Raw genomic sequence first — 13,315 nt, 5'->3', positions numbered from 1 at the left:
ACAGGTGGCGAAATCCACCTCAAAATAAAAGTTGCCCAGCATATCAACACCATTTTAATAAATACTAGAAGTAGCAAAATGATTTTTTAATAATGCTTTGACAATTAAGAAGCCTGACAGAAACAGAAAACGGAAATACTTTATCATCAACTCTTTGTAAAAGCCTATTTTTCACTCCAGTAAAAGAAATATATCAACTTTGCTTTTTCCATATTATTAAATATTTCCTAGACAAACTAGCCTGTCTTTGCTTAGTCAAATAGCACTGCTTGTCTAAATAAAATTCAAAGAAAAACTTTTCTATGTTCACCGTTCTTGATATCAATATTCATTAGATAACAGAACTCATAGAGAGCACTTGCTCCTATCTGAGAAAAGTAAGTTCTTGAACACATTTCCTCTATTTTGATGTACTTACTTAAAAGAAATCTGAATAAACAGAGATCTAACCCTTATCATTCCGTGTGTTGTTTAAAGTCTTCTGAGCTGCAGAACTCCTTCAGCTTTCTTAGCAGATGAAAGCACAGGATTTGGAACCACAGCATACACTTCTGATTGCTTGTGTGCTTCTTCAACCTCTCCAGATTAGTTTATACCTCAAATGCTACTGCTTACATCTAGTGATTTCAGAAGACTATTCCTCCTGTTTGAAATGCATATGTGGGCCAATGGTATAACAAATTCATAGAAGCAAAATGATGTGCAGCCATAAACAGAAATGAAAATCAAGCATTTTTCTAGAGGGTAGGGTTCACAAATGCAGGGTTCACCAACGGTTTTCCAAAACGTTCTGCAGCATATAACGGAGCTGCAGAGCACGCCTGCACAGAGCTGCAGCAGTGGAGGGACTTTAAAAGCCGAATATCGAAGCGTCTGCTAGTTGTGCTTTTCTCAGACTCCTGACTGCGGCGTCTGGTCCTGTGCCTTCCTCGTCACATTCTGATGGGATGTGGCAATGCAAAACCTATTAGTACTTACCATATGAGCTGCGGGAATTCACCTGTGCCAGAATGGTGTGGAAACTACTTATATTTTTGTGCCAGGCATGTCTGGGGAGGAGTCTCAAGAGGCTATAGCCTGCAGGCTGCAGGACAAAACTGATATGCAATTGCCCAGCGATGTGTAATATTGAAGCAATACTAAAAAAAAAAATGACACTACAGTCATTTCTGTACAATATAGGCTACCACAGGATTCGGGGATTGCTCAAATTCAGCAGAACAGTAAATCAAAATTTCAATTAAAAGCGGATTACAGGTACTCAGGTTTACGGTCTGTCCCAAGCCAAAGAGTTAAGCAAGCCTGTTTTCCAGACCTTGGCTCTCATTTGTGAAGCTTCTACTTTCTGTTTTGTTTTGTTTTGTTATTTAAACCTTTCATTTACAGAGCAGTTAAGATTTTAATTTTTACAGCATTTTTTTTTCTTTCTGAGGCAGGAACCCATCTTCACCAAGTCCCTGCTCTGCAAAGCACTTGAGCTAGCACAGAAGAAAAGTACAATTCTGCCACAACTCCGCAGCATGGGAGAAGCCTTATGGCGGCGAAACCGTAACACTCTGTTGGAGCGGGCAGCTTGTGCTGGCTGCATGTCACAGAGCTGTACTCCATGGAGACGCTACAGGACCATCCACAGGAGGTGGGATGAGTGAGGCCATGTGTCCCTGGATCCGCTGGCTGTTTTCCCCTAGGGAATGAGGAGAAACAGGAGCTACAGGAAAAAAACCCCTACAGCTCTGCGGTCGGGGTGGGAGCTGCACAGCAAGCCCATGGCTCTACCGCCGGTCTCACCATCTGCATGTGCCCACACCCACCCCAGGAGCAGGGCCAGCAGGCTCACACAGTATTTAGGCTTTATATACAGTATTTTGCTTTGGAACAGTCCAGTTGAGCTGTAAAATACAGGTCTAATGTGCGTCATGCAGCTTTTAAAAGATCCCTTGCGCAGAAATACCTGCAAAATTATGGTAGGCACTGAAATGTTAGCATTTTGACTAGTCCTAAAGCACAGAAGGAGAAGCAGCTTACAGGATACCATCTGATTTGTGTAAAACCACATCTTACACTTGATGTTCACTCTCGCATTTGTTTGTCAAAAACCTACACCTTCTATCTTTGTGGGATTCGTTTAAACAAGAGACAAAGTGTTACCTGGACCAAAATAGTGCTTATCTCCCTTACATTTTTTTATACTGATCACACAGTGATTGTTGACTCAAGTATTTTTTCTTCATGAGCTAAATTTTGGGTTTCTACACTGTCTTGAAACGTTTAAAGAACGTTGTGTCTGAAATCAAATAAAGCAGAACATCCTAAAATGACTCCTAGAAATACAGCAGCATAAATGACTGATTCAGTCATTGTGCATGGTTTCTGAATACTTAGTCAGGATGATCTTATCTATCCTTGAAAGGCACGATGGAAACAAACACCAGCAACATAAGGGCAAAACTCTACAGCTACAACACAGGCATAATAAAAACATACTATACTATTGATTCTGATGATTGCAGAAGCACATTCACTCTTACTGCTGTTACAAGAGTTTGCAAAGAATGTAAGATGTTTTTCAATTACCTGTATGCACATATACATATATATTAAAAGAATATGAGTGGAGAACCAAACAGGAATGGGGGGAAGGCATATTTACTATGAATACCTGCTTCCCTTTACCCTACTAGGGTGTTACATTTTTTTCTTTCAGGTTGCCCTACACCGAAACGAAAAGATTTCACATGAATTTAAATCAGCACAGCAGACTAAACAAAATTCCCAATGTTTTCAACAATTACCATAATTAAAGATGTCTTTGCAGAATAAAGCCTAGGCTGGTTCTCTGTTGCCTGTCACTAGGTAGATATTCCCATCTCTTCACATCAAATGAAACATCAAATGTTTCAAACTCAGTGAATACTACTCACAAAATTTAGAATAAAATAGTAAAAAAAGGCCTATGTAAAGGCTGGAGAGGAAAGACGCTGCTTAGTAAATAGCAGTTAACAACAGGCATGTATTTGAAATACTTATGAGGGTAACTTGCATGGCAGGGCAACACCTGTTGGCCTCTACAACAGATTTTTGTTGCTGAAAAGTGTTGTGTAAGAGAATAACAACTCTCTTTCTTTCCAATTTAAGAGATGAACCATCTTTAAATATACACAGATGTACCCATTGGGGGTGAAGTTTCCATAAGTAGGTAGATTCAGTGAAGCATAGCTACACAGCACATACACAATAAGCAGTCAGTTGCTCATGTCAGGTTTCCTGTGCTCTTATTCTAAATTAAAGTCCTGATAAAAGCCTGGAGTGCATGCAAGCTAACTGGATGAAATTCCAAAAGTGCATTTTATGAGATTTCACCTGCAAAAAGTTGGCAGGTCTCTTCAAGTCATGTGACAGGACTCAAGTATTGCTTTGTGGGAATTTCCCTCAGAAGGACTACATTCACTTGGAAAGTCTACAAAAAAGCATGAACCTAGTAATTTTTGTAATTCCTCTTCCTTTGAAAACAACAACAATAAAACAACCACCTTTTTTTCCTAAATTCCAAAACAAAAAGTGTTCTTACAAAAAGAGATATTTCAATTTAAAACGAAAAAAATTCTAAATTTACTTACTATTAAAATCTTCATCAAGAAGATTCATCTTCATTCAAGACTGCCTGGAATTCAGCTAGCATGAGTGACTTTATTGTCACTTCACAGCCACCAATATAAGCTTCCAAAAACACCTGGCACACATGTTTCTGAACATTTCCTATACATGAAGCACTTTGTAAGGAGCACTCTGATCTCCATCCACACTGTGCTTTCCATTACTACCCAAGAGCGGCATCAGCCTGGAGCGCTATTTTCACCCCATGCGAGACGAGGTGCCGGATGACTTGGAAGGAGAATCCCCACACACCTCCAGCTCAGAGCCCAGCATGCTTACAATGCCGTGGTGCGAATTCAGAAGTATTATTCAAATGCAGTCTACCCCCTGGGGCCACAAAGTCAGACCAAGGGTTAACATCAAGTTAGTGAGAGCTCAGCGTGTTCACAATTTGTGGCTACACATGTGAGTTTGTGCTGGGGCTCTTAAGATCCCAAAAGCAGAAAAAGTCCTTGCTCCAACAGGTTCCTGCCACCAATACAAAAGAAAATGATCTGCGGAGAAGGTCTCTTGTGTCGGCAGCAGAGAGAAAGGCAGCTCTCATGGTTTGATTCTCACTCTCGTTTTATAGCACCAGGTGTACCTCCAAATTACTCAGGTTAGTAAAGAATTATCAGAACCATATATCTTTCTAAGTAATCTTCATAATCTCTCACTTTTACTCACAGAGATAAGGAATATATTTTGTTACCATTAGCAGGAAGATAGGTGAAAAGCTGGTATTGGCTTCTCTTTCTCTTTCCATTGCAGACATAGAAGTTGACTTGAACAGGGCTGGTAATTCTCTGATTGCGGAAAGGTGGTATCTCAACCACCAAAGAATTCTGCAAAAGGAACAAATCAGAAAGTCAAGGCTTGACTAAGGCAGCTGAGTTGTACAACAGTATTCACATGTTAACCCTGAGAAGGAGGCACCCGGGCTCACAAGGAGAAACACTCTTTCTGCAGGGGAACTGGTGGGCTTCATGGGCCAGGAAGGCCTCTTGCTGCGTCAGTGTCCATGTCAAGGACTCCAGAAGTAGGGAAATAAGACTTTAGCATGGCTCAGGTCTTTACAAAATCACTATCCTTCACCTCTTCCCTTTGGACAGCAGATACAGTACCGCAAATGGACAAGGCTCTATCCCTCCTGCCTCTGACAAGAATCTGGGACAACAATCAAATTGTGGTCTCTAACTCAGCAGGAGAAAGCACAACCACTGGCAGGTCATCCCCAGTATATCTCACCCTAACACAAATTCCTTTGAAAGAAGAATTAGGACAGGCATTATTCAAATATTCAAATTATTCAAATATTTCCTTTTTCCACAGGGAAATGTTTTTTCATATAACAACTCAGGAAGTTTTAAGCATGATAGTTTTTGTGGATGGGAGATCTTGCAAGAACATCTAGTGCTACAGGAAGAAGGGCTGGCGAGTGTGTAGGTATTCTTCCACTGTCAGAAACCAAATGGACATGCTTAGCATGGGGCTAAGGAACGACTTCGCTACTAGGGCACCAGCTTACACAAATGCACAGTGAAATCTGCTATGACCATGAAAAACTCCCTTGGCACTTTTTGAAAGAATAAAAGGTTAGTAAAGAATTATGAAATAGAAAAATGCTTTTCTTAGCATTTGGCCTGCATTCATCTGAGGTCTTTAAATTGTTTGCCTGCATGTCTCCAGCAGGTTTGCAGCTAACAAACTGTTGCATATGCCTGCAGAGGTGGAATAGTGGCCATATTTCCCACTTATAGTCATGGCTGAGGGAGGCACACTTCTCCAACCATGGGGCTGATCTCCTGTGAAGGGACTCACATTTCTTCTGCCAAAGGTAGATGAAAGCCAAGGAAAGTGATCAGAAATTGCTTTGGGAGCAGAGGGAAGAACTGACCCAGCAAGACTGAAGATGAGCAGACGGGGCTGGCCCATCCGGACAATGAAAAAATATTTTCCAAATGGTCTCTCCTACTTTCAGGATAGCTTCCAACAAAGACTTCTTACCCCATGCTCCCATTAAAGAAAGATTTCCAGGAGGGGAGGCCTAAGTACTTGTTCTGTTTCAGCGGGGAGACACAGTGCCAAAGCCTTGGAAATCCCTCTTTAGTAACAGTGCTGGAGAAGGCAACATATATTTTTCATCTTGATGTTAAAATATTTAAGGCAGACTTACTGGCTTGCACATTTCTTTGTCGGTTTTGGCTTCCATTTCCCACACATGGTGACCATCTAAGAGACAAAAGAAAAAGATATCTAGTTCCATCCTTTTTTCCTCTCCCAAGCCTACAAAAGAATGACTTTTGAAAAAAAATCTCTTTGAAGGGGCACTGCATATATGAAAACCAGCTCTCAAAATGCATTGCCCAAGCGTTGCCCGACCAGGAGGCCATCTGGGTAATCTGTGACAGCAGTCCGCTTAGCTTTTTTGAAGGGGGGAACCACAGTCCAGAGGGCATGATACTGCAATGGGAGAAAGCCACCGGGAGATTATTCCACCACTAGTTTGGACAAAATATGCAACCATTTTACAGCTTAGTTTCCCAGACTTTCAGACAAAAATACTGCTACCTATGAGCCCTTTTGATCACTACCTATGCAGCAAGTCATATTCAACATTAATATTAAACAAAATAAAACAAGTAGTATTAAAGAAGCTCCTCAGCCATGCAGTATTTCATTTTAATATACTCCTAGTCTGGCATGTCATAATTCTGCTGCTTGGATCAAAAGGCATGGCAATAGGCTGGGCAACATAGCTTTTGACTCCATTTTAAAGTTGGTTTAGCGCAGCTACAGTGGTCCCACCTACAGTTTTCTGGAGCTGCTTCTAGTGGTGTGTTGGGTCCTCTAATAATTTACTGTATTTCTGTTTTCAAGCATACATAGATTTAAGCCACAGCTATCACGTTTTTGCTGGGAATCCATCTTTTGGAATAAATTGATTTTGTCTGGTCATTTTTCCTGCACCTCACCGATACAGAAATCACTGGTCAATAACAGGTTTTCTTCTTCTTACTTGTGGCTTCAAAACTCAACAGCAAAGAAATTAGAAACATCATACAAAACGTAAGGTTTCCGTTCTGCAGTCCTAGAAAAACACGAACGTGTACGACAGGCCACAAGCAGACTGCTGTCTAAGTTGGGCAGCGGGGACACATGCAGCTTCATGAGTCCCACCATTGTCAGATGTCACCGGAATGAAAGGGAAAATAAGACTTTGTGTCATCTCTTTTGTATATTTATTGCAGGATCGGGACATGCAAATGCAAATATTAGTTATTTTGAACTCCATCACATAGACGTGGGCCTGCCTTAGAAAAACAGCTCTCGGCAAGGTAAAAGAGTGAATGCACTTTTTCTTCTCTCTTCGCTTTCATGGCCAGGATGGAGGTGACGCATTTAGAACTGCCTGATTTATTACAAATGTCTGTAAATAATATTTTTGTGTACAGCTGTCCTACTGTGAAAGGAATGCTGCTGAAGGACTAACCCTGGCGATTGTTTTAATGTCCAAAAACCCTTTCTTTTTAACGTATGGAAAGAAGTGCAACGTGAAAGCTGCAGCACAAATGGCACAGTGGATTTGGTAGGTCTTTCTGTAGGAAACGATTAGCAGATCTACCCTTAGTTTCCTCCTACATTTTATACTGTGACGCTGGAAAAGGAATCCTTTTAATTGGTACTGTCACGTTCAGCTGGGGGGATAGAAGGAGCAGCCAGACCATGCTCAAGTCTACTTAACGACGCCTTTTGAAAGCGCCAGAATTGAAGCAGACTTCTTGGGAGGACTTCACAATTTATCCAACAGATGCTTCCCCTGAGCTGTCAGTAGAAAAAACTTGACCAAAATTTGGCAAGCCAGGACACATCCCTCGTCTGGGAGCAGCCTCCTTGATCTCCCACCCCCTCCCAACAGAGCCCTCCCTTCGCCTCCCCGGCCCAAATTAATTTGATCGGTTGTGAAAGTAACACAAAACCAACACTATCACACATTTTGCGAAGTCTACGAACTTCTGCTTTGTAAGGGGTTTGTTGGTGTTTTTTTTTTTTAAATCTACAGACATCCAGACTAGTAGTTAACGTGTTCAATTTGCCTTTGTAAACGGATTACCAGAAGTTCAGGTTTTTTGCTATGTTTAATTTCTGCTTTGCAAGATGAATGATCTGATTCAAGTTTCTGTTTTTTATTTCCTGTCGATACTTCAGAAAAATTCAAGATGACTCCATCTCTAGCTAATCTTTCAATTACTTCACGCAGCACTGCCTTTATGTGCTTTTGAAATTTTTATGATGACAAAGAGAGTTTGTTCAGAAATATTTTAAATGCTATAATCTAAGCTACTAGGAAAATAAAAATCCAGAGCCGTGGCTCGTCTTTGGAAGCTAATAAGAACAATACGGGTTTCACTCCAAGAAATTCCCTTGAGATTGTCCAGACCATTGCTGCTCAGCGACTGAGGGGAAGGGGAAGAGAGGGAAGAAGTAGGGAATAGACAACTCATTAACAGCTAGTGACATGTCATTTAACAAAAACACAGGGAGGAAAAGTTGTTATGAAGCAAGAAACAAAAAAAAAAAAGAAAAAAAAAAAAAAAGACGACAATTCCTCATATTACGTCTGGTGAACCAAGAGGGAAATCTCAACGCCCACGGACTGGGACCAGCTCCAGGAGGGAAACCTTAGACCACTACGTCAACCTCTTACAGTAAACATGTTTTGCAGGTTTATACAGTTCAGCTGAAATTATTTAAAAAAAAGAAAAAGAGAAAGAAAGAGAGAAAGGAATAATGGCTCCAGAATGGATCATCAAGACAATCTGCCTACGCCGGAGAGAACGCTTTTGCCCCCGGTGCCCACACGCCGGGGACCCTGGCGAGCAGGCGGGATACCGCCTCCCGTCAGCGTGTGCTGGAGGAGCGAGGGCTGCTTGACCACAAAAGTTTCCATTGTACGCCTGCCACATCTGCAGCAGCCCGCCTGGTTCGGGGCCCGAGGCAACTCCCTCCTGGCCGCTGGCCAACCAAAGTACACCAGAGCAATTTATACCTTTCCAAAATGCAAATAATTCAAATTACAGACATAACACAAAGCTGAAGCAGACACATTTCAGGCATTCCCGTTAAAGTTTACTCTCTGGAATTACCGTACCCAAATGGGCAGTTGTTATACGGGGGGGGGGGGAGATGGAGGCAGGAGAGGAAGGAGAGGAGGAGGCAGGGAGGAAAAGGGAGAAGGGAGAAAACGGCTTTTCCAAAGGTCTTATTTCATTCCCTTTCTTTTCGCTATTTACTTTTACCAAGTAATAAGAAGCGTCTTCTCCAAACCAAATGCCTGGCTTTGTTTTGGCATTTTTAAGATTTATAGCGCAATATTTTGAACAGAAAGGCATCTCTTTATATAGCTAAAAAGTTGTGTCAAGGTATTATACTGGGTTCGTTTTATTTTGTGGTTTTTTGTTTGTTGTTTTTTTTTTTTTACAAAAAGAAAATAAAAACAAAACATCCGTGCACAGAACCGCAGGGCAGAAACCCTGCAGAGTCCTGGCCAGAGTGCCCCGCTCCCCCCGTGCCAGCAGCAGCAGCAGCTGACCCGACAAAGCCGAGGCTTCACCTGGAGACCCGTGCCAAGGGCTGGAAGAGGGACCCTCCAATCCCTCCTCCTCCTCCGAAGAGGCAGCGCGGGAGCGCAGCAGCGCCAGGGAAGCACGAAACCCCCCCGTTTCGCGCAGGCTCTCCGACTGTGCCCGGGCTGGGCGCTGCGCTGACAGGTGGCCATCAGCGCTGCCGCCAGCTGAAGACACCGGGTTTCGTCAGACAGCCTGACATTTACAGACTGATCACTGTTATTTATAGCCATCCCTGCTGCGGGTGCACTTCACCGCCAGCCGCCTCAGCCTTATTTTTTGTTTTATTTCGGTGCTGTGACACTCGGAGCACCTAGGATTGCTAATGACGAAAATACCGCAAACCTACCGGCGTTACGTGGGGTGGATTTTCAGCTTTGCAAAGTATAAACACCCCGTTTTAACATGCGTCGGCTGAACAGTGAATGGGCCTTTGTAGTCTGCTCTTATCAGCCGCTCACTCCGGCGTTAAAGGAAACTGCACGCAAGTCCAGAAGTAAAAATACTCTAATTCATCAGGGAATTCCCTGCAGCATGAGTCACTGAACGGCTTCCCCACCACACCCATACAAGATTTCCACATAAAAAGGCACTGTAGAGGCCTGTTTTAACACAGAAGCAGCGCTAAAAAGTAGTTGTATAAATCTAACTGCATCAGTTATTCACATATAAAGCCTAGCAGACCACGACATACGGATTTTCTTCATGGAAGAGCAACACAAAGAGCTGTAAAGATTTTCCACTGAAATTTTCCTACCGTCTTTCCCTTCTCACTGCCCATCAGGGTGCCCCAGGGTTTACAGGGCTGGGTTTACCTTCGTACCCCAGGGAACTGCAAGTGTAGTGCCAGGGGTTCGCAAGCTCACAACAGTCAAATCACCAGCATAACTTTAATTACAGACCGATGGATGGCAGAAAGGGGAAAGAACATTACCAAAGTAGAGTAAAAAAAGAAGTAAAAAGTAAAACACAGTACCAAAGTAAAACACAGCACCAAAAAAAAACCCCAAGCCTGGAAACTCAGAAGGGTATAACATCTGGCAGCCACTTAAACCCTGCCTCTATGAAATGGGCATAATGGGAGCATTCAGATATATTTAAGTGATTTCACTTTACTACAGAAGGTTGAAACAGTCTATATTCTTTAGTAGTCCTGTGTTCACTTGACATATGAGAAGAAGAGACATTATCTAGGATTTCACTGCCTGTATACAGTGTACATTTTATACTCTTCCAGCCTGCGGCTCAACAGTTTGACTGCACTGGCTGGACTGTAAATCTATATTTACATTCATATATTGCAAGTAAGATGGTGAAACTATCTCTATCCTCCCAAAGGAACCCATTACTTGATTAATGTGTTGTGAGATTACACTAAACAATAATGCTTATATTACATCCGAGGTTACTTTAACATGTCCACAGCGGGCAGGGCACAGATGCAATGCAGAATGATTATACAGCATAATTCTGAGGTGCTCTGCAAAGGTTGTCTACCTTCCTATTTGGCCTGTTAATGCATATTCAAACCCCTCAGGAGTGAAGGATTTGCAAGTTTCAATTTGCACTCCAACCCCTTTTCCCTGTGTACACTCACGGTGTGGAGACTACCGATCTGTGAGCACATCCAGGAGGAAAGGACGGGTTTCCAGCCAGAGAAGAGGATGAAGACTAAGGCAAAGTCTTGTGATTCAGACTTAAGAGTCATCCGGTTTTGTGCAGAGATGCTATCAGCTTCTAGGCAAAGGCCAGGCTGGGCCAGGTCTGTGCCTGGGCTGGCAATGAAAGAGGCGAAGAGGCGGCTCTGTGGCTTGGAGGAGAGTACTCGCCATGCCAGTCCTGGGCACGACCCGCTGGCACTGTCCCACCTGCCAGCGGATATGCATTGGCATGGGTGTACTAGTGCTGGATTTCGCTCCAGAGGCAGCAGCCTTTTGGATCTGGGGATGCCGCAAGGAGCCGGGCACTCTTCTAGCTGGTCTTGGCAGGCGTCTTGCTGTGAACATTTCCCCAGCTGGACATCAGCAAGCCACATCATCTGTGGGTGGGAGTCTCTGCCCGTGTTTACACACCAGTGTATGTTTTAAAGACATTTACAATGGACAGGATGTGAGGATGAACCAACAGCAGCCAAGCAGCCTGCCATGGGAACATGCAGGGAAGATGGGGCAGGAAGAGACCAAGAAAACATTCAGAAATGCAGAGAGAGAAGCAGCAGCCAATCTGCACTATTTGTTTGTATCTCCTCATAAACATTTTTGCAGCATATGGATTTTGTCCATTCCTTCAGCTATGCATTTTTGCAGTATTGAGCTGAATATTAGGTAGACTTAGATGTGTCTGTCATGCATATGATGCTCTCAAGTTACTTTTTCTCTCTTTTTTACCTTAAATTAACAATAATAGAGTCATGCAGCAACCAGGTGATAAAAATCCGGTACAAACTGTATCTTACAGTACTTTGGCATCTGTGCCAGACATGCACTTCCCTTCTGGCTGCTCAGCTGGGCAAGCCAAAAGCTGAGGGACTCACTTTGCCTAAAAGGTCGGCCTTTTTAGCTGCTTTTACCACAGTATGTCTAACAGCCTTAATTATTCTGAGTTCAAGTGTTTGCAAATGAACTGTAATTTTAGTCCAGTTAATTAAAAAAAGGCACTGTGCTGATGATAACTGACTGATCGGGGTTCATTTTGAGCCAAAACCATTGGAATGGCCTGCCAGATCCTATTTTTAGCAGAATGGAAGCTGGCTATGCAATTTGTGCTCTCTGGCACCTCCCCCTATTCAAATTACCGTTGGTCTGAGGGTTTTATTTAATAACTCTCAGTAATTCCAGGTCTAAGAGACTCAAATTCCAAGTAAAACTGCAGCTTGACATCCCTGCAAAAACCCTCTAGAGCAGGCAGGTTGAACCAAGCACACCCAGCACAGCCACCCACCACCAGTCATGACAATACTTCACTCTGGTTACATTCGTGTCATCTCCTTGTCTTTTACAATTTTACTTTCCTCTGGGAACCTCTAGTAGGCTGAATCTGTGACTTCGCAGCTGAAACAGTAAAACATTCCTGGTCCATCTTATTCAGTCTAATCTGTCTCAATTTCTCAGAGACTATTGGAGTAACAAACCTCACAGCCAGTTTAAACTGAGTTCCAAATTTTCCTTCCATGAACAATTCGTTTCCTCTATTTCCTCTGCTTGATGCCAATACCACCACCTGTACTATAGCTACTCCTAATTCCTTCTCATCTTAAGATGTGAGTTTGATGCAAATGCTTTCAGTTCTCCCTTTTCGATTGTTTTTAAGACACAACTCTTCACTTTATCTATATTGCTACAACTTCTCATATTCCAGAGACGTCCCATTATGGCAACCCCTCATGACTTTTTAGCAGAGTCTAAACAGTGAGCTTTTGAGCAGCATTTTTATTTTTTCCTCCTTATTGTCCCCGTCATGTCCCTTTTCTTGTTTCTCTTGTCCAAGAAGGTCGGGCCTTGTCTTAAGAGGTCCCTCCTCTCTTCTGATTATCTGCCTTGACATCAGCTTCCCTGCAACAAGGCGCACCTTGGAAATGTCTTATCTCTCTATTCCTCTCTTAAATGTCATAGTACCGTCTTCCACATTGCTCTTGAAGCTATAATCTTACTCCCTTAACAGGCATGTTAGGAACATGCTCCTCTTCCCTCAGCTCTCCCCACTTTTCCTGTGATGCCCACCTGAGACATGAACCAACTCTTAATCTTGTCAGGGAAGTAAGAGGAGACCATGAGCTGTGCTCTTCCAAAAGATGTAGATGATCCCTCCAAAAACCAACTACTTTGGACATATCCCCTTGCATTGATTTATGTGGCAAGATTTTGGTAGCAGTGGGCCTGCAGGTGCGGCCTCTGTGAGAAGATGCCAGAAGCTGCTCCCACGTCAGAAAGAGACAGTTCCAGCCAACTCCATGGTGGACCTGCCACTAGCCAAACCTGAGCCTATCAGCAGAGCTGGTGGTGCCTCTCTGAAAATGTATTCAGGAAGGGGTAAAAAACACTGTGAGAGGAGTGAGA

General features: G+C 42.9%; 1 protein-coding gene across 2 annotated transcripts in view; it reads right to left on the bottom strand.

Annotated features, from left to right (window-relative positions):
• NFATC1 (nuclear factor of activated T cells 1) overlaps positions 1-13,315 on the bottom strand; it is a gene marked incomplete at both ends in the record, with an annotated part of 114,991 nt that overhangs the window by 42,062 nt on the left and 59,614 nt on the right. For both annotated transcript variants that reach the window (XM_081996379.1, XM_081996380.1), the window contains 2 exons: positions 4,346-4,478; positions 5,810-5,865. In XM_081996379.1, the coding sequence (XP_081852505.1) occupies positions 4,346-4,478; positions 5,810-5,865 (189 nt within the window). The remainder of the gene's footprint in view (positions 1-4,345; positions 4,479-5,809; positions 5,866-13,315) is intronic.

The sequence above is a fragment of the Phaethon aethereus genome (genome assembly GCF_964289735.1).
Source record: "Phaethon aethereus genome assembly, chromosome: 2".
NCBI classification, from domain to species: domain Eukaryota; kingdom Metazoa; phylum Chordata; class Aves; order Phaethontiformes; family Phaethontidae; genus Phaethon; species Phaethon aethereus.
The sequence above is the reverse complement of the archived record's forward strand: the minus strand, read 5'-3'. Positions and strand labels throughout refer to the sequence as shown.